The 24,822-nt window shown below is 35.5% G+C and overlaps 1 protein-coding gene across 1 annotated transcript in view; it reads right to left on the reverse strand.

Annotated features, from left to right (window-relative positions):
- Nucleotides 1–845: 845 nt before the first annotated feature.
- Nucleotides 846–24,822, reverse strand: part of RAD21 (RAD21 cohesin complex component) — a 29,319-nt gene continuing 5,342 nt past the window's right edge. The window contains exons 2-14 of the mRNA XM_023224836.1: nucleotides 21,945–22,120; nucleotides 18,459–18,588; nucleotides 17,195–17,294; nucleotides 13,363–13,469; nucleotides 12,278–12,484; nucleotides 11,664–11,789; nucleotides 11,186–11,308; nucleotides 9,256–9,479; nucleotides 7,591–7,750; nucleotides 7,000–7,148; nucleotides 5,672–5,821; nucleotides 3,751–3,834; nucleotides 846–2,589 (exon numbers count right to left, since the gene is read on the reverse strand). Coding sequence (XP_023080604.1) covers nucleotides 2,398–2,589; nucleotides 3,751–3,834; nucleotides 5,672–5,821; nucleotides 7,000–7,148; nucleotides 7,591–7,750; nucleotides 9,256–9,479; nucleotides 11,186–11,308; nucleotides 11,664–11,789; nucleotides 12,278–12,484; nucleotides 13,363–13,469; nucleotides 17,195–17,294; nucleotides 18,459–18,588; nucleotides 21,945–22,088 — 1,896 coding nt within the window. The 5' untranslated portion in view covers nucleotides 22,089–22,120 and the 3' untranslated portion in view covers nucleotides 846–2,397. The remainder of the gene's footprint in view (nucleotides 2,590–3,750; nucleotides 3,835–5,671; nucleotides 5,822–6,999; nucleotides 7,149–7,590; nucleotides 7,751–9,255; nucleotides 9,480–11,185; nucleotides 11,309–11,663; nucleotides 11,790–12,277; nucleotides 12,485–13,362; nucleotides 13,470–17,194; nucleotides 17,295–18,458; nucleotides 18,589–21,944; nucleotides 22,121–24,822) is intronic.

Below are 24,822 nucleotides of genomic sequence, written 5' to 3' on the forward strand. Positions count from 1 at the left end.
ACATCATTTCACTTTACTATGCGAAGCCATCTTTTACATTTTAGCAAAAGCTTTTTATCATCTGAGAATCTTTTCTTTCTGAACTTCCCCCAGGTACTGTGGCATGCTGTATTCTAGGCTCTCAGCACTTTCACATTAATCATAACTCTTTACTAGAGGTATCTATGGCAGTGAGCCCCAAATTCAAGCTGCTTTGGGTTTCAGGATAATTGGTGCTTAGTCAAATCTGATTTTTTTCTATTAAAAACAGCAACATATTTACACTCAAATCGGGGTTTAAACCATAAAATCTCAGTGCTTTAAAGCTCACAGTGGGGTCCGGGGGACTGGGGGGGCAGGGGCAGCAGGACTAGTCAGAGGCTAGAATCTAAAAGTGGGTACATGTCAGGTTACTGAAAGTCCTGGTTTTCAGTTAGGCTTCTGAGACTGCCCTAGGGTATTTCTAGCACCTGCCTACCCACCTAGCTTGTTTGGAGCACCAAGGATGTACACCCACAGCATGTCAGTTTGTATGTACTTAGCAGTTACAGAGATGTATTTATGTCCCAAAGCTTCCTCTGTACCAGCCATTTGCTGGTTTCATTTTTATTCTTAATACCTTCACACATAACAATTATACATTTATTAAAATTTCAGATCACATAGTTCTGTTAACAAAGAAGGTTGGAGACAAGCTAGTCTGTCTTCCATTTGTAGTCTAAGACCTCTTTTGAAAAATTCATTTGGTTTATATGGACAATTATTCTAGATAAAGCAAATAAATGAGGTGTTGGGCTATAGTAACTTTTTCAGCCAACTTTCCCCTTGGGGACCACCACCAACTGAATAACAAATACTCAAAAAAGTACAGCTTATAACACAACTTTTATTAGAAAAGTTATACATAACATAGCATCAACTATTTTCAAGAACAATATTAAACCCGATAAGCAACAAAAACCAGACTAACAAAATGTGGAACAAGAAACTAATGACCTTTCTAAAATCAAACATTCAATTATCTACAATGTCTTTTTACAAACGGGGAAAACTCCTTGGTTTACAGGCACGTCATATTGAATATAAAGCTGCAAAAGCAATTTTATACAATTACCACTCTCAAGAAACTGAATCATTAAAACAGTAATTACGAGTTCACAAATTTAAAACATTTCACATAATTTTAAATTATTGGGTATACACTGAAGTCTGAGTTTCAAAAGTGATGTTTTTGCCACAAAAGTTCCAACACTTAAGCTGTAACTTTCAGTGTTAACTTTGCCCTAAAAAGTTAAGACATATTCTGATAATCATAATAGTCACATGATTTCTGATGCTATCTGGTCTGTTAATAATAAAGTCTTTATTTGGATGTATTTTTCTTCAATTAAATTACAGGAAACTGGATATAAGATTTCGTTGCAATGCTATTAAAGGTCCAAACACAGGAGTGTGCAACACTGGAAAAGGAGATCAGTACTAAAACTTATAATAAATACCAGAGAAGCCATTAGTTTTTACAGCATTGTCTGCTTAAAAGCTAAGTTGACCAGGTGCATAATTTCCCATCAGTCTGTCCTTGTAGTAGGCAGGGCAATTTCTGTTTTCATGATCTGAACACTCAAAGATATCCAAACACCTTTTAAAAACTTTGATTTATAGCTCCTAGAAAGTTATGTTTTTTTAATAGTCACTCTAATCAGGCCTAGCTTTGCTCATTTTGGAGCCTCACTAAAGTAACAGATTTCAGGATAGCCAAGTTCATCAGAAAGACTCAAATGGAATGATTTACAAAATAGAACACTTAAACCAAGTCAGTCCTATCTTTTTGTAGCTGAAGGTTATCAGTCACAACACAATTTGACGTACACCTCTGCTCATTAGGGAATTACACTTAAAACGGATCTCAAGAGGACGACCTTTGTTGTTTCAGATACCATCCCTAAGGAGAGTGGTTAACAGGAAGATTGCCAGTGTTACTGATGGAAAGGCGTTGTTTTTTTTCTTGTCAAAGACTCACACCATAGTTTTAACTAAACTGTCAGGCATTTTCCCAGACAGGTTTTCCTTTTCAATGCAGTAATGAAGACCTAAGATAAAAATCATGACTTTTGACTGCCGCTGAACAATTACATGCACCAATATTGCACACATCTATTCTGAACTGTTAAAATCATCTTCTGAGTCCTTGGGGTGCAGTTTTCTCCATCAGAACACAAACACAACCCATCTAATCAGTTTCCCTCAAAGATGAAATTGACAAATTTAATGTACTGGAAAAAAATGAAGAAAGAAAAAGGCAAAGACTTTGTACAGACAAAAATCTAAGTTTTTCTCAAAGGGTTCTGTGTCCCCTACACATGGGGGCAATTCGTAAGCACTAGTGAATCAAACACTAGCTATAATGTTTCTAGCTCCTCATATAATGTGGAACCTTGGTCCAGGTGTTGCAACGATGTCACTGTACGGTTCTTCCTGTGTCAGCTCAATAGCTTGCTGCTTTTTAAGAACCAAGAAGCTGTAGAACTTTGCGGCCGCTTGTTTTCTGTTCGTGTTTCGACATAACTCAAGCAAACTGATAGATTCAGCTCCAGTTTTAGCAAGAGCACGCTGAAATAAAACCAAAAAAGGATAACTTAAAGTAACCTGTAATATAAAGTAGTAGTTCAGTGAGGATGCTGACAGTTTGAATATCTGTCCCCTCCAAATCTCATGCTGAAACGTGATTCCCCAGTGTTAGAGATGGAGCCCAGTGAGGTGTGTGTGTCACAGGGTGGGGGTGGGGATGGGGGTGGTGGTTGATCCCTTATGAATGGTTCCCCGCAGCAATCAGTGAATTTTTGCTCATTAGTTAACAAGAGAGCTGGCTGTTTAAAGGAGCCTTAGCCATCTCTCTCGCCATGTGACACACCTGCTCCCCCTCTGCCTTCCACCACGACTACAAGCTTTCTGAGGCCTCACCAGAAGCAGATGCTGGTGCTTTGCTTCTTGTACAGTCTGCAGAACTGTGAGCCAAGTAAACTCCATTTCTTTATAAATTACCCAGACTCAGGTATTCCTTTAGAGCAACACAAAACAGACTAACACAGATGCTAATTTTGGTTACTGGAAAAAACAAACTATATATTCTGCTCAGGACAAAGACTGCACTTTTTAAAACAGTATATGATTCTCATGTTTATCAAGAGGGTAAAAGGCCAAAGTATGTTATGGTACATCTAAAATCTAAATGAGAAAGTCCAAGAAACCAGCAAAATTGTTCTGACATGTATTATTAAAATAATCAATTTATTTAGACAGCTAATGTAATATAATAGTAAAATCTAGCACTTACAGTTTTTAAAGTAAAAAAAAAAATTAAATGTCAACTGTCCTATTTTAAGAAACCTTGAGCAACTTGCTTGGCATTCTGCAGATGTTCAAGGTATCTTGTCTGTGTCTAGGACATTAAAGCACAAGGAAAAGTGACATCTGATGTTACACAATGACCCAATAAATGTAATGATCCATCACATTAAATTTACTCAATGAAAAACAAAAAGGTGCAGGCATACAAAGGAGTTGTGTAATATGTCACCATGGTTCTGCTTTTCAGGCTTACTCTTGGCCTAACAGTTTATGTGTTTAATTAAAACATTTAAAAATAATGTAGTTTTGGGAAAAGTTTCACAAAGTATGCTTTCTGTTTCCAGCATGTAACTTTTTTGTTTTGGGGAACAATGCCAAAACCCTTTGATAAAGCATTTTCCTCTAAGACAACAGCAGCAATACCTGAAGACCATGAAGCATCTGCTGAGTCCTTTTGTTCCATCTTCTTTCTTCCTGATCTTGATCACCCCCTGATGCATCTTCATCCTGAATGAAAATGACCCCCAAAAAGCTGACAAAACAAGTCCAATGCAAAATGAAGTACTCCTGTATCTCCTAAAAGCTCCTCAATTACCTTGAGATTGTGTATTTTGAACTAACAGGAAACTGTACTTAATGCTGCTGAGCAATCACTTAGCATCTAGAGTATAAACTGAAGAGTTTTTCTTAAATTACAAGGCAAAGTCCTCTGTTTATATGCAAGCAAACATTTGGCTATAAGTATGCTTCTATACTGCACTATAAGGATGCTGTCTACACACACTATGTGGTCTGTGGACGCTGCTGATCATGGAGCTTTTGGTTACTGGCCCCTCTTCAAGAACCTAAGGATAAAAATCAACTGTACCACTAAATATAATGTCTATTTCAACTAAATATACATACACAAATATTGCAACATGATTTTCCAGATGACTTACATTCTGGCAGACTCCTAATCTCATTGTGGAGCAGTACCAAAGAGCCTGAAGACTAGCTAAGTTGAGGATTTATTATTGGTCTATATGGTGTTTTAAAATATATAATAACCCTTATTATATATTTATTATATATATATTATATATATAATAACCCTTATATTTCACTTGAGCAACATAGTTCTCAGCCACGTGCTGCCTAAATGACTTTTAAAGTCCAAGGTGGGTGCAAGGCAGCAGGTGTGATGTTCCCAGGCTATGCTGAAACTATATACAGAAACCGCAAGTATTTTAATACTTATTCACAACTAAGTCTGAGATAATGGCATACCCTCACACATAGGAATAGCTCTGAAGCTAATTTTGGTTGTAAAATAAGGTATTCATATTAAAGATATGCACTATTATTAGAATTAAGAACAGATGTTAATGAAAATTTATCCAATCCATAACCTTTTTTGGTCCTGAAGAAATTTAAACAGCTTCAATGCTACCTAAACGATACCTTATTTTAAATTAAAAGGTTTAAGTAACATATCTGACAGAATATCAAACAGAGGAATAAATTCTAAGTCTTAACAACCTCAATGATCCAGAAATAAGGAAGAAGAAAGGAGGAGGAGGAGGGAGGGAGGGAGGGAGGGAGGGAGGAAGGAAGGGAAGGGGACGGAAGGGAGGAAGGGGGGAGGGAGGGAGGAAGGAAGGAAAGGAAGAGGGAGGGAAGAAGGGAAGAAGGGAGGAAGGAGGGAGGGAGGGAGGAAGGGAGGAGGAGGAGGAGGAGGAGAAGGAGAAGGAGAAGAAGAAGGAGAAGGAGAAGGAGAAGAAGGAGAAGGAGAAGGAGGACGACCTTCAACAGCATAAACACGCTCCAGGAAAAAGAAATTGATTCCTAAAACACCTCTTACTTTGTAAAAAGAAAGTCATTCAAGCCTTCACTCAGTCTAGGTTTTTAGCAAAGTTATGCTTTACCCTGGGGTCCAACTAAAGGAAAAACAAAAAACAAAACCCAGACAAGCGCAAAATGTATGCTTATCTGATTTCCAGGCCACCACAGATACAGAAGAGGTTATAGCAGAAGGAGGCAACAGCAGTTAAGAATCGACCACTGACCACAAGATAGTAAAAGCAGCTACAAGCAGTCTAGAAGTCAGGCAAGAAATCAGCATAAGGGCAATTCCATGCCCTTCAAAAGCCCACAAGGGAGCCAATGAGTTACAGCACAGCATAAAATTGGATGTTCCTAACGATGATCGATACCACTACGAATTTGGTAAAATTTTGCTTATATCCTTTTTTTAATATAACTCTGATGCTCAACATCAATTAAGTTAGCCCCAATATGAAAAACAAAAAAGTTGGTTGGAGGTTTTTGCTAAATCTGGAATGAAAATGATTAATTAGTTTACCTCTTCCTCTTCATCATCTTCTTTTTCCTTCTCTTTCTCCTTCTCTTTTTCTGGCAGGAGTTCTAACTCTGGTATTAGCTGACAGATATTTGGAGGTTCTTCTGGGGGAAGCTCTACAGGTGGTATTTCCATCTGCTCTACCTGCTGAGGCTTAAAGCAATACAAATAAGACAATTTAAGATGTATGTTTTTAAAGTAGCTTATTTTAAATATGCAAATACACAGTCGCTGAAGTTTTCTAGTCGAAAATACTGAGATTATATCTCCATACTTCCCCACAAGCAACAATTTATTATAGTATATATTTTTTTTTGATTTTTTATAAAACTACATTGAAGTAGCTTACAAAAGAAACTGACTGTTACCTTAAACCACGTTTCATTTTCATACTTACTTTTTAGGAGTCAAATGCTTTTTAACTACTAAAGCTTCTGTAAGGTTATTATATTGTAACTTAAAAATCATAAGCTTTCACTCTGAGAGTCTTGAATGTCTCACGGCAGCAAATAATAGAAGTGAGGACAATTGCTTTTCTGGGTCCACTTCCTATATTTATTTTCTCTCAGGCTTAATATAAAGAGTTAAGAACATTAAAACCAAAGTCTTTAAGAAACCAAAGAATTACCAGAAGGAGGGTGGTTATGAAAGTCACCTACTCATTACTGTGTTCCTAGTCCTGAGCTCATACAGAAAAATGCTCTTATTGACAACTGTTACCACCAGAGGGCACAGAAAACTAGTTCTTAAAATTGGCAGAGTATTCTTGATGGAGGCTGGACAAGAAGCCTAAAGTTATCAAAAAGCCTCCCTTTGCTCAAATTCGTTTATTCTATAGACTTAAGATTGGAAAGCCCTAAATCAAACCCTACTATTTCCTCGTTCATAATTGCTTAGCTTTCCTATCCTAGCTGAACTTAATGGTAGTCAAAGTTTGAATGAAGCAGACAGATAATGCTTTACATTTTCTCAGGTATTTGACAAGTTTATTCTGATTACTTAATAAGATGACCTAAAACTGCCTAGTACTGAAGGTATGCAGGAATGTTTGCCAAATAATAAATCAGAACCAACTTCAGAGTCAAGGATGCTCACTCTGGAGCACTCTAAAGCAATACTATTCAAAAAGAGTCAGAAAGACTGCAGAGACTCCCAGAACATTCTCCCATTAGGAGTGGACTGTCTACATCCTGTTGCTCTTCTTCCTCGGGACTCATTCCTTACCATTTTCTGTCAAAACCAAGATACTTTAAAAGGCCTCCCTAAATACCACTTGCTACTGACTGTATGAATACCTTCAAATGACTTAATGGATAGATCTGCTTACTTACAGGTATCACAGGCTCTGGGTCAATTTGTCCAGCTTTTCGCTTAACTCCCTGAGGCGGTGGTGGAGGCATAGCTGACTCGTCTATGTTTGTTCTGCTGGCCTCCATCACTGACTCCTGGAGGCGGCTTGGCTCTTCTATAATGGGCTCATCTGCAATTGGTCATATGAAGAGAAAACATAGGTCATACAGTTTTGAACATTATAGAACCATTTATTTTTTAAACTAGTACACTAAGACATATGTAGTGTTTTCGTTAATGAAGAAGGCCAGATAAAATTTTAGTTCCATATAGGTTTAGTCAATTTTTAGCAATATACGTAAAGGGGATCTTAAAAGGACAAGTCCTACCCCCAGTACAATGTAGGACAATTCTTTAGCAGACTATCTCCCCTGCCAGTTCTGAACCTTAAACCTCTGGAAAGACAGGAAGCTTCATACTTAAATTAGGCAATCAGGTCCAACGCATTTCCCTGGCCAAACATTTGAGTGTATCTTTGATTCCTCATTTCTTTCAGTCTGACAGTATAAAGGTAAATGTTAAGCCAAATACTCATGTGAACTTCATCAAGGAACTATTCCAACAGAACAAACCGATAACATCACGCTGCTGATGCTGCTGTTGCTGATCCTCTCTAGGAACCTCTGGATTTTCAAATTCTTTGAGGAATTCATCCAAATTATCTGCCTCTCCTCCTTTCCTCCTTTTCCTAAGGTCTTCTGGTACAAGCGGTGTAAGACAGCGTGTAAAGAGCTATAGGAAAAAGAAAAGAAAAATTTCAAAGATAAAATAAATCTAAAGTCACCACTGATTTATATCTTCCAAAAGTATATTCTAAGTGTATAATTTAGCATAGCTTTTATCATATTCACACTTTATTCCATCTGAAAATGATTTTAAATGAGTTTTCAAATTATAACTGCAGACATTTTAGATAAACTAAAAAAATTGTATCCATTATCTCACAACCTTAAGGGATTTTCCATTTATCTGCCTGCAGTTTATTTTTATATTCATCAACTAAAACTCATCCTAACTGGTCTCATACCAAACAGCTTTAAATTGTGTTTTCTTCACTTACATGGTAACCTTATTAGCTATCATTTAAACTACTTTTTATTTTTATTTTTTGAGTCGGAGTCTCACTCTGTTGCCCAGGCTGAAGTGCAGTGGCACAATCTCAGCTCATTGCAACCTCCGCCCCCTGGGTTCAAGTGATTCTTGTGCCTCAGCCTCCTGTGTAGATGGGATTACAGTGTACCACCACACATGGCTGATTTTTATATTTTTTACTACAGATGGGATTTCACCATGTTGGCCAGGCTGGTCTCTAACTCCTGACCTGAAGTGATCCACTTGCCTCAGCCTCCCAAAGTGCTGGGATTACAGGCGTGAGCCACTGCTCCCAGTCTCATTTAAACTACTTTTAATGGTTACATATTTCATTTTGAACCATTCCTCTACTCTTAAAATGTCAGGCTTCTCTCTTTTTAAAACTGTGAACAAGAATGTAATCAACATTAACAGAGGTAGCTTTTCCATACTTTGAATTACTTCCTTAGGAAAAATTTCTAATAATGAAATTACTGAGTCAAAGAATAAACAGTTTAACGACCTTCTTAAAAATAATTATATGACAGTGCTTACAATAAAGAGCACAACTTTGTTGCTCTCAGATACTTTAAATTTAGAATATATTACTATATTCCAAATACACAGTAAAATCAATAGGTTCTGTGCATATCTCAACTTCAGACAGAATAGTAGCCTAACAGCACTGCTTCATTCACCAGATACCTGTGAATCTTATTTTGGAGTATTGTGGAATGTAAGCAGAAAAGAGCCTATAAATGGAAAAACAAACAAAAAAACCAAAATACTTCCTGAAGCCAGAATTCTTTACCATGGAAAAAGCAGAACCACTCATGTTTTATTCAGAAAACATTTCAAGAATTCAGATGTAAAACACACTAAGACGATATAACTAATAGTTTATTACAGAGAGAAGTATTATTAAACATGTCAGTGGCTTTCTAAAATAAGGAAAATTCATTTTACATCTTTTAGAAATGCAGGTGTCACTTATCCATATATTTCAAATGAAGTTATGCCCAGTACACTGTGATTTAAGGCAGAAAAAAGAAAACGTGCCATACGGTTGCAAAATACTTGATCAAAAATGATTCAAAGGTTTTAGAATCTTTTTTTTTTAGATACTCAGAATGTATATGAAGTAAAAATTCTGCAAACTGTATTACCTTCAGTAGTCTGTTATTCCACAAAGGCTGAGCAGGTAAAGAAAACAATTTTTCTACTCCTCCTGTCTCTTTCCACATCATCAATTTCTTGGTGGGCGGTGCCAGATCCAAAGTAGTAACAATATCAGAATAATCACTAAGTTGTGCTCTAATTGTTTTGCTATCCAACTCTTTGACACTGTCAACAATGAGCTTCCTCTTCCTCTTGGCTTTTGTTTCTTTAACTGGAATGATAATAAAAAATAAGATCATTTTCCTGAGAGGCCAGCATGGAACACACAGTTACAAGATCTGGACTGACTATATCCCCCTGCTTTTCTACACACAGACTCTAGCAGAAAAGTTCAACTTCATGAGTATAGAATGTTTTCACTGATGTTTTCCAACCATCATTTAGAATAGAGGCTGGAACACAATAGGCATCCAACAAAAATTTGCTGAGTAAGTATAAACTTTTAGCAGAAAATAAGTAAAATGATGTAAGGTCCAATACATTCTTGCCTATGTAGTTTTATACCGCAAACAATGAACATATCATACCCTTCAGAGTTGGGCTCATTTTCTCATTTGAAACAGGGCCCATCACTCAAACTCACAGAGTTTTCTTTAATGATTGCAAATACTATTATTTTTATTAGAAAAGTTATAATTCATATATGGCAGTTGTGGAAGCTGCTTGATACAATGAAACAAGCCCAAGCCCAGTCAGATAGACCTGTAACTCCATCCTAGACATTTTAAAAGAGTCCTTTCTAGTCCTTAAAACTTACAAGTAGGTGGTATTGTCTCACTTTTTTAAAATGCAGAAAAGCCCATGGGGTTAAATAAAATCCTCAAAATTTCACCCTGTCAGACATACCCCAAAGGTTTTTGGATCAACCTAAAAATATATATATATATACAAAAAGATGTTACACACAGTGAGAGTCTCTTCTCTAATCTCACTATCTAATAAAGTATATATTTTACTTAATTGTCCATTTTCCTCATCAATGGGAAACCCAAAAGGGTAATCTTGTTCTACTTAAAGGTAAAAACTATGTCTAAATTACACTGTAATCGATTTCAAGTATTCTATCCTACTGTCCTCATAAACCATCTAGAAACTGTTAAGTTTTATATCCCCATTATCTCAAATTGTCTGTCATTTAGAAGCAGCCCTCCTCAAATTAAATAATGTGTCTTGCAATGTTACTTAAAAAAACTACAAGAAAAAGATTACTTATTCTAGAATTTTTGACGTTTCCAGTTTTTAAATTTAAAAAGATTTTTTTCAGAACGTGTGGAAAAAGGCAAATTCTAAGAGCACATAAAATTAAAAAAAAAAAAATTTCTTTTTGAAGAGACAGGTCTTACTATATTTACTGCCCAGGCTGGTCTCAAACTCCTGGCCTCACATGGTTTTCCTGGTTGGGCCTCCCAAAGTACTGAATTACAAGTGGGAGCCACCACACTCAAAACAGCCTCCAGTTTTGTTTTGTTTTTTAAAGAATACTTTTAGTTTTTTTCCAGCTTGTAGCCGAACTGTACAGCATTTAGAATTGTAATTTATTGAAAAATGCTTTCCAATGTTTTCTAGTTGTTACACATGTGAGCTGCTAACATTTTGGGAACCCCAGGAGACTAAGATACGCATTATCAGAAAGCTTGTTCTATACTTTTATATTTCACAGCAACTTGCACAGACATTCTACAAAATACTCAAAATTATAATTGGATAGAAGAAAGACTATGACAGATGACTGTGACATAAAAGCAAGAAGCCTAGTTAACGAAAGCAACAGTAGCAGATCAGTAGATAGGCAAAAAACCAGAAAAAAGCAAGAAGTCTAGTTATCTAAAACAATAGTAGCAGATCAGTAGACAGGCAAAAACCAGAAGTAAGACCTTATGTTGTATGCTGTATAAATCTAAGGGTTCATATGCTCACCAGTTATATCAATAGGTTCCAATGCAAATGCTTCTTCCTCATTTGGAACAAGTGTTGTTTGATCAGTCATGGTTGGCATTGGTTCAACGGGATCCACTGAATCAGGACTATCAGGCCCACCCACTGTCAAAAAAAAAAAAAAAAATACAGTCACAAAAAGCTTTGGTATATTATATCCTACAAATGGTGGGAGAAAAAACTCTTCATGAAATAGAAAGAAATCCTATTATTACTAAAAAAAAATATTTTTCTAGTTAATAGGAAAGCCCCACCAGACTTGTAACTCAATTGGCCAAAAAATGGGGAGGGGCGCAAGATTAAACACAGAATCAGAACCAGTAATCAATCATAAGCAATGTACTTAAAGATATTTGTAATTCATCAAAAACTACAACTTCTAGTTTGTCATCTTCTATGGTAAGTATCTTTTTGGATGCCATACAATCATCCCTAGAATCACTAAACATGAAACGCTTACTTGATACATTATCATCCTCATCCATATCGTCATGTGCAGGTTGCTCTGGCAACATCACCCCTGCCTCAGAGAGGGCAGGGGGGTCATCAAAGATACCGCCATCATTATTACTAATAAGTTTGTCATCTGAAATAAGGAATGTAAGTTAGTTACAATTTCTAGAAGAAATGCCAAAACCACAATAGCCAATCAATGGAAAAACAAAATTACGTTAAAAGGGATAAAATTTAAACATATATTCAATTTTTATCTGTTTCTCCTCCAGGTAGCTTATAAAAGTATAAAACACTTAGTATATAAAAAAATTCTCATTTTTCATTTGTATTTTCTAGTTCATTTATCTATTTTAAAAAATATTTACTTAACACAGCTATCAAACACAAACAGAACAGTTTTAAGTACTAATAAAATTTAGCATTCTGATAAGCATATTTAAGTTTTGTTATAATATTTTAAGAGGCTAATTTTACCAAAATGTCTTACTGAACCAACTGATCACAATTCACTCATACATATCTAAAAGCTGTTCAAGACTCAGAATTAGCAACTGCTTCCAAAACTTTACAATAAAGAAATTCTGCTTATGTTCGAGTAACCATCATTTTCTCACATACCTAATATTCCACCATCATTTCCGTCTCCAAAATTATCATCCTTATATTGGTCTTCATATTCTAAATGGTTAATTTTCTCATTCAGATTGCTGGTGCTCTGTTCAGACTCTAATAGGAGGTTAGAAGTAGTAGTGCTTACTAACATGTCGTCATCCTCAAAAGCACTGCCTTCTCTCATTATCTCACGATCATCCATTCCAAAATCACCTAAACAAATTTTGTCATTAGTTTAGAAAGATTAGAAATAGCACTGTGATAAAAGAAAACAGCTAATGATTTATTATAATTATGTCACATTTGCTTACTGAAGTCTTATCTTCAAATGTTAAAATATCTAGTTTAAACTTTAAATCTTAGCATCTGAATTTTTTAAAATGACTCAATTACACACAGCTACAATACTTGGGCATGACTAACAAATTCAACCTTAGATCTAGATTTAAATGATCCTAAAATATGTTAAACTCTAAATATGTACATATGTTAAGTTACATTAACAGTCACAGCTTAAACTTTCTTGTTATAATGTGTTTCATCAAGAAAATAATCTGGTTCTGGGTACAGTGGCATGTGCCTGTAGTCCCAGCTACTTGAGGCTGAGGTGGGAGGATCACTTGAATCCAAGAGTTCGAGGCTGTAGTGTACTATAATCCTGCCTGTGAAGAGCCACTGCACTCCCGCCTGGATAACACAGCACAGACCCCATCTTTTAAAAAAGAATATGACTTGCTACTAGTTTTGAATACCTGTTTTTGAATATCAAGTATAATAGGGAAACCAGCCGTTCCAAAATGGTTGGTTTAAACATGATCACTACTTCAATACTGGGACTCCTTGCAGAAATCAATATATAGGTTCTATGATTGTATATAGGGAGAGGAGTAGGTAAACAATTACCTCTAAATATGAAAATAATGCTTAATATACTGGTAAGAAAGCCAAATTCTTTTCTTGATGAAAATGCATTACATGAAATTTTAAGTCTTTCTGTCAATGTGAATATAGTCTGATTTTCTTCTGAAATTGCTATTAGCGGCACAATATAACATTATAAACTAATGGCTAGTAATTTGTTTCTCTTTTACCAAAATCATTTTCTTGTAAAATGCTGATGTTCCCAACTTCTTCTCTCATGGTTATCTCTTCCACTCTACTCTGATTCAAGCTGAACTGCTGGGCCACATCGATGTCACTTTAAAAGAAGGTCAAATACATTTTAGTCTCAAGTCTCACTGTGTTTATAAGAAAAAAAAAATCCCAATTCTCTCTGTAAGAAAAATTAAAAAAAAAAATATATATATATATATACACACAACCCACCAAGTTTTAGAAGCCTTAATATTTAATACCTTCATACATTCCAGTGTAATCCAAGAATGCAAGTGATTTGGAAATTAACTTGTATTTAAATTTGAAAAGCATCAAAAATCAGCAAATACAACGTAATATGCAGAAGTCACTAAACCAAGTATAGAGGAAAAAATTAGAAATGATGGGCTAGAGAGGCATGGGTTTTCATTAGGACCCTGCAACTTACAGGCGTTGTAAACTCTAAAGGTCCCTGACTTCCCTGAGGCTCAGTTTCTTCTTCTAATAAAGAATCATCTCTCATATAGTTTAAAAATACTAAAAAATAAAAAGTGTACAATGCTAAACACCAATCTAAACACTATCAGCCATATCCAGAACATTAATACCTCAAAACAACTGACCAAGTCTGTACAAAAAAATAGACGGCAAGGAAAAAAAATAGGAGGGAGGCAAAGCTGTAATAGATTCTTAGGAGACCCATAAGCTATTATCAACCAGAAGCAGTTTGTAGACTTTGTTTAGCCTCAACTCAAACTGGAAAGAGGAAAAAAAAAAAAAAAAAAGCCAACATGTCAATTGGGGACAGTTGAATGCTGACTGGATATCATATAGGCATACCTTGTTTTACTGCACTTTTTTTTTACTGAATTTCGCAGATGCTGAGTTCTTAACAAACCAAAGGTTTGTGGTAACACTGCCTCGAGCAAGTCTATTGGTGCCATTTTCCAACAGCACAAGCTTACTTCATGTCTTTGTGTCATATTTGGTAATTCTCATGCTATTTAAAAACTTTTCATTATTATATCTGTTATGGTGATCTTGATTAATGATCTTTTAAATTTTTTTGCTTATTTTTTAGTAGAGATGGGGGGGCGGGATCTCACTATACTGCCCAGGCTAGTCTCAAACTCCTGGCCTCAAGCAATTCTCCCACCTTAGCCTCCCAAAGCACTGGGATCACAGGTGTGAGCCACCACACCCGGCCCAGTGATCTTTGATGCTACTATTTTAATTATTTTGGGTGCCACAAAGGATGCCCAAATAATATGGCAAACTTAAGAAATGTTCTGTGTGTTCTGACTGCTCCTGCCCTCCCGCTCAACCTGCCCCCTGCAATGTTTCTCCCTCTTCTTGGGCCTCCCTGTTCCTTGAGACACAACAAATTGAAATAAGGCCAATTAATAGCTCTACAATGGCTATCATTTGTTCAAGTAAAACGAAGAGTCACACATATCTCACTTTAAATCAAAAGCTAGAAATAACTAAGCTTGGTGAAGAAGGCATGTCTAAAGCTGATTTAGGCTAATAGCTAGGCCTCTTGCATCAAACAGCCAAGTTGTGAATGCAAAGGAAAAGTATTTGAAGGAAATTAAAAATACTACTCGAGTGAACATGAATAAGAAAACAAAACTACCTTATTGTTCATACAGAGAAAGTTTCAGTGGAATAGACAGAAAGTTTGGAAGAAATTAATTTTAACCCTGATGCATGACTTTGAGGGGTTCAAGACTTCAGTGGAGGCAGTAACTACAGATACGGTGGAAAAAGCAAGAGAACTAGACTTAGAAGTGGAGCCTGGGCCACACGCGGTGGCTCAAGCCTGTAATCCCAGCACTTTGGGAGGCTGAGACGGGCGGATCACGAGGTCCGGAGATGGAGACCATCCTGGCTAACGCGGTGAAACCCCGTTTCTACTAAAAAATACAAAAAACTAGCCGGGCGAGGTGGCAGGTGCCTGTAGTCCCAGCTACTCAGGAGGCTGAGGCAGGAGAATGGCGTAAACCCGGGAGGCGGAGCTTGCAGTGAGCCGAGATCCAGCCACTGCACTCCAGCCTGGGCGACAGAGTGAGACTCCGTCTCAAAAAAAAAAAGAAGTGGAGCCTGAAGGTGTAACTAAATTGATGCAATAATCTTGGAATAAAACTTTAACAAACGAGGAGTTAATTCTTATGGATGAGCAAAGAAAGTGGTTTGAGATGGATTCTACTCTTAGTGAAGATACTGTGAATATTGCTGAAACAACTACAAAGGGTTTAGAATATTTCATAAACTTGGTTGATAAAGCAGTGAGTGGTAGGGTTTCAGATGATTGGCTCCAATTTTGAAAGAAGTTCTAATGGGGTAAAATGTTATCGAGTAGCATTATATGCTACAAAGAAATCTCCCATGAAAGGGTCAATCGATGCAGCACACTTCACTGTTGTCTTATTTTAAGAAATTGCCGCAGTTACCTCAAACTTCAGCAACCACCACCCATTTCAGTCAGCAGCCATCAACATGGAGGCAAATCCTCCACCAGCAAAAGAACTGCAACTTGCTGAAGGCTGAGATGATCACTAGCATTTTTTTTTGCAGTGAAGTATTTTTAAGATGTGCCCACTGCTTTTTTAAACATAATGCTATTACTGCACACTTAATAGACTAACTTTTACAGGCACCGTGAAACCCCAAAACTTGTGTAACTTGCTTTACTGCAGCGGAACCAAACCTACAGTATCTCCAAGGTATGTCTATAATAAGGAATTACTGATAATTTTTTTAAAGGTGTGATGTGTTATGGAGGCTTTAAAAATTCTTTTACCTCTAAGAGACAAATATCGAACTATTTACAGATGAAATAAGATGATCTGTTACTTAATTTAAAATAATCTAGTGGGGGCTGTGAGGTAAGCTGGGGGAAAAATAGATGTGATAAGACTGGCAATATACTTGTAATTTAAAAAGCTGAATAACTGACATATATGGTTCATAATCCTAATTTATCTAGTTATTAGTTATGTTTAAAAATTTCCACAATAAAAAATTTTCAAATACAATGTCAAAAGGAGAGAAAAAAGTTAAACAGCTAGATAGAGCCTAGAACTAATCAATACACATGCAATAATAAAATAGGTCATGAACTTACTCTAATTAGAAGCCACAGATCATTTCAAAAAGCAGAGAAATTTGTAATGGTGTAGAGTGGCTTGGTTGTCAGTTATGCTACTAAGTCCCTTGGAAAGCTATAGTCACGTTCCAACATCACGGCATGATAGCTGGATGGTAAGGGCTTGAGAAAAGGGAAACATACTACAGTACTCTGCTATAACGGCCATTTCTGTGTAACTCTCTCCTCTCAAATGTGTGTCGTGACAATGACCCTTTGTTGCTCTTCATAAAAAGTTATCTCGCATGTTCATTTAAAACAAAACAAAACAAAAAAACCAGAACAGAATTATGGCTCTGAGTATAGCCTGGCCAAGCAGATAACAAGTAGCCGACTTTAACATATAATTCTGAAAAACATCATGAAGCAACAGTTTACAATCCCTGCTATCATTATGTAACAAGCATACCTGACTGTTTCAGTTTACATAAGCTTTGGCCTAAGCGCCTCAAAACTCTCACATCTTAGCTGTGTTAAAGCTGATATCCACGATTTTCTTACAGAAGAACAACTTTCTAGGTTTTATGTTCCATATTTATATACTATCCTAAATAAACATATATATGCATTTTAGCTACCTGTTAATGTAAAACATTCCAAGGAAAACTATACATTTGGAAGCTAATACTACTGCTTTTTGTAGACCAAGTCAACAATTTTTTTTAAAACAAGACACATACTCTAAGTCAGGCAGTGGCTGATCAAAGTCATGAAATTCTTCAGGTAAAGTAATGGCATTATAAGCTGCTTCCCGATTTTCCTCAGGCAGGTCAACAACACCTAGAAAAGAAATGCTAAGCTTGAATATCCAGCTACCCATAAATTATCTAGGGATTAGAGAGAGATAAGTAGGTATAATTTCCTAAGTTTATATTCTAATAGGTTGATAACATATGCAAAATACCTTGAAGCACAAGTATTTCTCTTTTACCATGCTCATAAATCGTATTCCTTGCTTTAGGAAAAAGTCAAAGCACTAATTATGCATTAAGCTCATAAATGTTTAAACAGACATATCAACAAATAACCAGTAATAGTTTCCTAATTAAACATGATATTTATGAGGGCGGAAAAAGAATGACTGCAAAAGAGTACCTTAAATGTTAAAAGAAGCTGGTTATTATAGAGAAAGAATTACACAATTTTAATTTTCTTTATATTTTTCCTATATTTTTCAAGTTGTCTATAATAAATATGCCTTACTTTGAAAGACAAAAAGCATGTTATTTAGATAAAATGTGCTTATTGGTCACATATTAAGTATTGTAGTCTTTTCCTAAATATTTTACTTTTAAATAAAATCTTACATCTCAAACATTTTACTGTTCAAATATTGACATAAACTGAAGTACTAGAATGTATCCTCAGTAGAAACTGTTTAAGGTGTTTCTACTATACACATTATTTTCATTAGAATAAAAATTTCATCAATGCTTTTTAAAAATTATAGAAAGATATGTGAATTTAAATATTAATTATCTACTTAGATGGTGGTGTGGTTGGCAGACTCCAGTTTTATAACCGATCATTACCTAAAACAAAACAACAAAAAACTACAAAGACTATTTACTTAGGAAAAAAAGTTTAAAATCCTAAAATTGTCTTTTCTGAGCTATATTTTAAAAAATCATTACATAACAATTAGTTTTCAACATTTCAACCTCTTGATGACTCAGTCATGTAAGCTGCTGAAAAAAGTATTAAAAAGGCAGCTCCAAAGGAAGAACAAAAGAGGGGGTGAGCTCACAGGGAGAAGAGATGCAAGTAGGTTTCCTCCCTTGAAGCACTGCCTCCCCAAGCCTTGCACTATCTTTGAAGGGTTCCTTGTATTGCAATTATAATAAAGCAAGTAGATTTAGAATATGTGTTTAGCTAAGTAACACAAAAAAAACAAAAGAAACTCCAAAGTAAAAAAAAAAATAAAAAAAACAAGTTCAACAATACCTGGCCGAAAAGCCATCTTTATCTTAATGAATGCTTCATTACAGTCTGCAAGAAGGTATTTGGCTTTCCTGTGATAGATTCGAACTACTCCCAGTAAGAGATGTCCTGATGTCCGTAATGCCATTTTCACCTATGAATAAAACATTAATCATATTTCAAAACCTGCATTTCGTGCTATTTATAGTCTTTATTTTTTTATCTTTTTCCTTTAAAGTTGCCTTATAATCACGTACATTTCTCACTGTCCTTATCTATAAATTCCCTGAAAACTGAATATCCTGAAAAGACACAGTGAGTGGTAATTCATGAATTAACACAAATATGAAGGAAGCTAGGAAGCAAGCACTAAACCATTCCATGAATTGTTGTCATTAGCACATTAAGGAGCACGTAACATTTTTGGTTGCCAGACCAGAGCCATTGTTTCTTGCTGGCTAAGTCAATTCTGATTTTGTTTGAGAAGCAAACGTTCCCTACATTGACAGATGTCTCATTCCTCTCTACTAATACCTGTTCATGAGTGGGCATGAAACAGTCAATTGAGTAATAGGTGAAGTATGCCAGAGAGTTTCCGAGAAAGATTTTCCCCCAAAAAGAATGTCTCTCTCCCGTCCCTCTTTCCTGCTTTGTGAATAGGTAGGGCTTGGTTGGTGCTTCATGCAGTCACCCTGTAAACCACAATGCTAAAGTATGAAGACAAGAAGCTAACACTGTAAGGATGGAGAATCCTTGGATGACATAATCAAGCTGCTGAACCAATCTCAGATCTCCCTATTTCCAAAATTTTAGTTAATTAAGTCTGTTATTTCCCTTATTGTTTAAGTTACTTTTTACTAAGTTTCCATTAATTGGAAAGCATACTGATTTAAAAACAAAGTTTGGAAAGCATACTAATTGATAAAGAACAATAGCAGCCATAGCCTTTCACCAGAAAATATACTCCCAACCTTTTTTCAAGGCAGATCTTGATCAACATTAATATGGGATATAGTAGGTGGAAAAGAAGTAGTTGATAAAATAATGAGACAAGACTCCATCTAAACACAAGTATTCAAAATTACTCTAGCCGTAAAGAAAATTTACTGAAAGAACAAGGCAATATGAACTCAAACATCCCCAGATACTTTCCCAAACCATGCCATAAAAAGCAACAAGTTCTAAGGTAACAAAAAAAGCTTTTAAACATTTGCTTAATGTTTCAGTTATGCTTAGTTTATTGTTATTTGTAAAAGAAAATATTGTATTTAAAATTTTATGTGTATTCTCTATAGCACTCTAGGACCCTGCTTATGACACTCAGGCTCTGTACTTCTGAGCATTTTATGTGACTTACAGCATAAAGGATGATGTCTATGGCCATACATTTTTAGACATCTGAAATTATACCAAATTTGTGATCAGATTCAGAATGTATCAGATGATGAATCCCTAATTTAAAAAAAAATTCAAATTAAAATGTTGCTCCTAATGGAAAAACAGAATCTGTTATGTGGTGCTATAAAATTTAAAATTAATATTGACTGAACCTTCACCTAGGAACGGAGGAGGGAAAAAAACCTCTGCTAACTATTATCTTATCTAGCACTAGCAACTTTCAAAAAGTGGTGTTTGGGCAAAAGCTTTCTTTCTGGATTAGTTTGGTTCAGAGTTTAGCCTAGCAGTAGGTAAAATGAGGTATGACATATGTTTTTCAGCCAGTGTGTGTTAAAGTGTAAACATAAATATAATAAAGATTTCAGGCTACATATTCTGGGAAGGCTCTGCAAAGGGGGCCAGTGGCTCTTCCAATGGGGGAGTGGAAGAGAGAAGAGAAAAAGAGTATGAAAGCTCGCAGTTGCAAATAAGCCACATGTGACACTTATGCTAAACAACTAAACCAACATTTTCATAACACGAACTGCACACCAAAGCAAACATTAGAAATTTCAGGCCAGTTCACTCTGTGGAAATATCTTTACATCTTGTTACCAAATAGATAAAAGCTCAATCAGAAATGGTTTAAAAAATTCGAAGTAAGAGAAATCACTTTCTCTCATAAACACATTACAATCTTTTACATTATTCTTGAACTGTCTGCTTTCCTTTGTGGCTGTTCGTGTATATGTTCATTATCAGATTGTCTCATACTCTTTTGTAGTGTCCCCCACCCTAAAGGGGCACAAAGTACTCGGTACATATCATGAAAAAATCTGTTATCCTTTTAAGCTGAACACTCGATACTTGCTTACGGATGTTAAAGATTAGCCACACATATACTTTCCAGAAAAGAGTACGATTTCTACCTTTTCCATTAACTTATCCCAGTAAGCATATCTATTTTAAAAAAATGGAAAATACCAATGTTCTCATACAATTTGACCAGCACTGCAAACTGGTACAATCTCACCAGAACAAACTGTTAGTATGTATCAGAAATCTCAAAAACATGTACATCACTTGGCCTATCAATTATAATGCTAAAAATAAATCTTAAGAAACACTTAAGTGTGTGAACAAACATTTAACAAGAAATGTTTACTAAATGGCTAGTCTTTAAAAAGAAAACAAAACAACCTGTAATCCTACCACCTAGGAAATCTGTCATAATCTTTTGATATGCCTTCTAGGCTTTCCTGTGTACATGTATGTACACAAGTTTTCTTTGTGTATATACATAAAAACTAACATAGCGATTGTTAGAAGGCTGCATCCAGGAAATAGAGCAAAACTTAGGAAAAGGCACAGATTTCTCATAAACACTCCCTTCCTCACACACAGATAATCTTACCCACAATTGACACCTCTCATCAGTGTTGCATTTATTAAAATTGATAAACTTATAACACATCATTACCAAAAGTCCGTAGTTCACAACAGGGTTCACACTTAGTGTTATACATTCTACGAGTTTGGACAAATGTAAATGACATTTGTTAACTATTATACTATCAAGTAAAACAGTTTTACTGCTCTAAAAATAACTGTCTGTGCTCTGCCTACTCAACCCTCCATTCTCTCCCCAACCTCCCATCTTTTTACTGTCTCATTTGTATAGTTTTGGCTTTTCCAGAATGTCCTACGGCTGCAATCACATAATATACAGCCTTTTTAGATTGGCTTATTTTACTAAGTAATATGCATTTACAGCACTTCTACCTCTTTTTTTTTTTTTTTTTTTTTTTTTGATACGGGGTCAAAAAAAAAAGATCCTCTAAGGAACAGATCAGTAAACAATATTTGGGCACTGCCCTGACTGATGCTTATTTGCCATTAAAAATAGGCAAATCAAAATATCAGTGCATATAGAGATTGTTTTAAAGAAAAAGAGAATCATACCGTAATCATATCAAATTTATCTAGAGGTGATAAGGACTTCACATAATAAAAACTTCAAAAGATTTTCCTTGCCCTCCAATGCACCTACCTAAAAAACTGTTTTAGAAGTTCTATTTTCACATATCAATAAAAAATCAACAAAGTGAATAAAAATGTCAACATCAAACATACCTTTGGTGAGATGATACTCTCCACGCTGCTCTCTAAATTACACTCAAACACATGGGCTTTGGTTAGCTTCTTATCCCAATGGGCCGCTAGCCAAATTTTGGCCAGCGGCCCTCTTTTACTGAGAACAAAATGTGCGTAGAACATTGTTCTGGTTGGCTATGAAAATAGAAGAAAACCTAAGGGAAAAAACAGTTAATGTAAATATCATCTGACAATTGAAATACTTATTAAGACATAAGAAATCTAAAATTTTTCTTCACTAATATAAAAACTATAAAAGGCTTGAGTAAATGTTTAATATGTATTTTAAAAACAACAGATTTAAAACAAATCTATTGTTTTAATTTTGAGAGAAGAAAAAAAAAAATAGACCCCAAAATACTAAGAGCTGAAAGTAAAAGGGCCAAGAGTCAAATTGCTTTCATGCCTTGTTTCATTTCTATCATGACTGACAGTAGAAATAGTCTGTTTACTGGCCAGAAGTTAGAGAATATATTTTTCATAGCAAGAAAAGAAAATCTATGAAGAAAGATACTCAGATACAGGTATCAATCTGTGGAAATTTCTATTTTTAGAATCCCATTAAAAATCGTGATTCCGGGATAAATTATCTCTAAAATTGCTACTACACAAAAAGTACTGTACTAAGCATTTCACATTCCACCAAGCAAAGCTAAGCAGGTGGGCTGGCCCCATTTTACAGGTGGGTAGTTTAGAAAAATCGAGGTTCAAAAAAGGTAAAGAATTATATACATAGTTTTCTTAACTCAAGAACTTACAAAGCATTTGTCTACTTATAATTTAAATATGAAATCAGGGACAATGGTACAGCAGAAGATTTATCTTATGACTGAAAGTCTTGGAATCACAAATATGTTACTGACATTTTACTTTCCTTCAGCACTCTAATGTATTAAGAAAGGCAGCCTGAAAAGCCCAGTTCAGAAGAGTATATCAGCTACATGAATTTCCAGATTTATAACAAATCTATTGTTTTAATTTTTTTCTAAAATGTCCACAACTAGAAAACGAGATATGCCTTGCTTTACAGAAACAAAAATCAAGTACATGTACAATACATAAAAAGTACTTTAAAATTTTAATTTGAAATAGTCACAGGGAGTTATACAGATAGTAGGCCCCGTGTACTTTACCTAGTTTCTCCCAATGGTGACATCTTAAATAACCACAATATAGTATCAAAACCAGGGCACTGACATTGGTTCAATATGTCTACAGACTTTTATAACAGTTTATCACATGTGCAGATTTGTATAATCACTACTGCAAAAAGATACATAGTTATTCCATCACTATAAAACTCTTCACATTCATCCCTCTCTTCCTGTCATTCCTAAGTCTTGACAAGCACCGTTTCTAATTTCTAATTCTACGTTTCTAATTTTGTCACTGTTTTTCTTTTAAGAGATGGGGTCACATTTTGTCTGCCAGGATGGAGTGCAGTGATGTGATCATAGCTCACTGCAGCCTTGAACTCCTAGGCTCAAGCAATCCTCCTGCCTTAGCCTCTCAAGTAGTTGGAACTACAGGTATAAGTCACCACACTGGACTTAATTTTGTTGTTTTGAGAAAGTTATATAAATGAATCATATACTATGTGACTTTTTGAAATGGCTTTTTGGATCCAGCACAATGCTTCTGTGATCCAAGCTATTATATTTATCAATAGTATATTCCCTTTAACTGTTGGGCAGCATGAGATGCATATACCACCATATGCTTGGACAGTCACCTACTGAAGGATATTTAGTTGTTTCCCAGTTTTTGGCTATTACAAATAAAGCTGCTATAAATATTCATGTACATATTTTTGGTGAACGTTAAGTTTTCATTTCTCTAGGACAACTGTCCCGAAGTGTGACTACTGACAAGTATCATGTGTGTTTAGTTTTTAAAGAAATTTTAATACAGTTCTCAAAATAAGTGAGTTTTTTTTACATTTATAGACAAGATCATCAAATTTATATGGAAAAGAAAAGAAACTAAAAAAACCAAAACTATTTTTTTAAAAAGTGAGAAAAATTAGTCTATTTGATGTCAAGACTTATTGCATAGCTATAATACTCAAGATTGGTATTGGCAGAGGAAACACATAGTCAATGGAACAGAACTGAGAACCCAGAAATAGCCCGCACAACTAAGTTCAACTGATTTTTTTTTTTTTTACGAAGATGCAAAAGCTATCTAATGGAGAAATGATAGATTTTTCAACAAACGGTGCTGGACTGATTAAATACGATCTGAAGGCCAGAAAACATGCACGCATGTACGCACGCACGCACACACACGCACGTACCCCCAACAAAACAAAAACCCTCCACCTAAATCTCACACATTATATAAAAATTCAAAACAGACAAAACTTTTAAAAAATGGCAGGGGGAACCTTCAGTATCTAAAGCTTGGTAAAAATTTTGACACAACACCAAAAACACAACCCATGAAAGAAAAGTTCTTGCTCAATAAACTCGCCTTTATCAAATTACACTTCTGCTCTACGAGAGAAATGCAAAGACAAACTATAGACTAGGGAAAATATTTGCAAACCACACATCTGACTAGAACTCGGATACAGAATATGTAAAGAATTCTCAAAACTTCAGGGGTAAAAAGAAAAAAAATCCAATTAGAAAGTTAGCAAAGAGGCCAGGCATGCTGGCTCATGCCTGTAATCCCAGCACTTTGGCAGGCCAAGACCGGCAGATCACTTGAGGCCAGGAGTTCAAGACCAGTCAGGGCAATCTAATCTGGCAAAACCCTGTCTCTACTAAAAAACACAGAAATTAGCCACGTGTGGTGGCATGCACCCATAATCCCAGCTACTCAGGTGGCTGAAGCAGGAGAATTGCTTGAACTC

Source organism: Piliocolobus tephrosceles, chromosome 7 (assembly GCF_002776525.5).
Source record: "Piliocolobus tephrosceles isolate RC106 chromosome 7, ASM277652v3, whole genome shotgun sequence".
NCBI lineage: Eukaryota > Metazoa > Chordata > Mammalia > Primates > Cercopithecidae > Piliocolobus > Piliocolobus tephrosceles.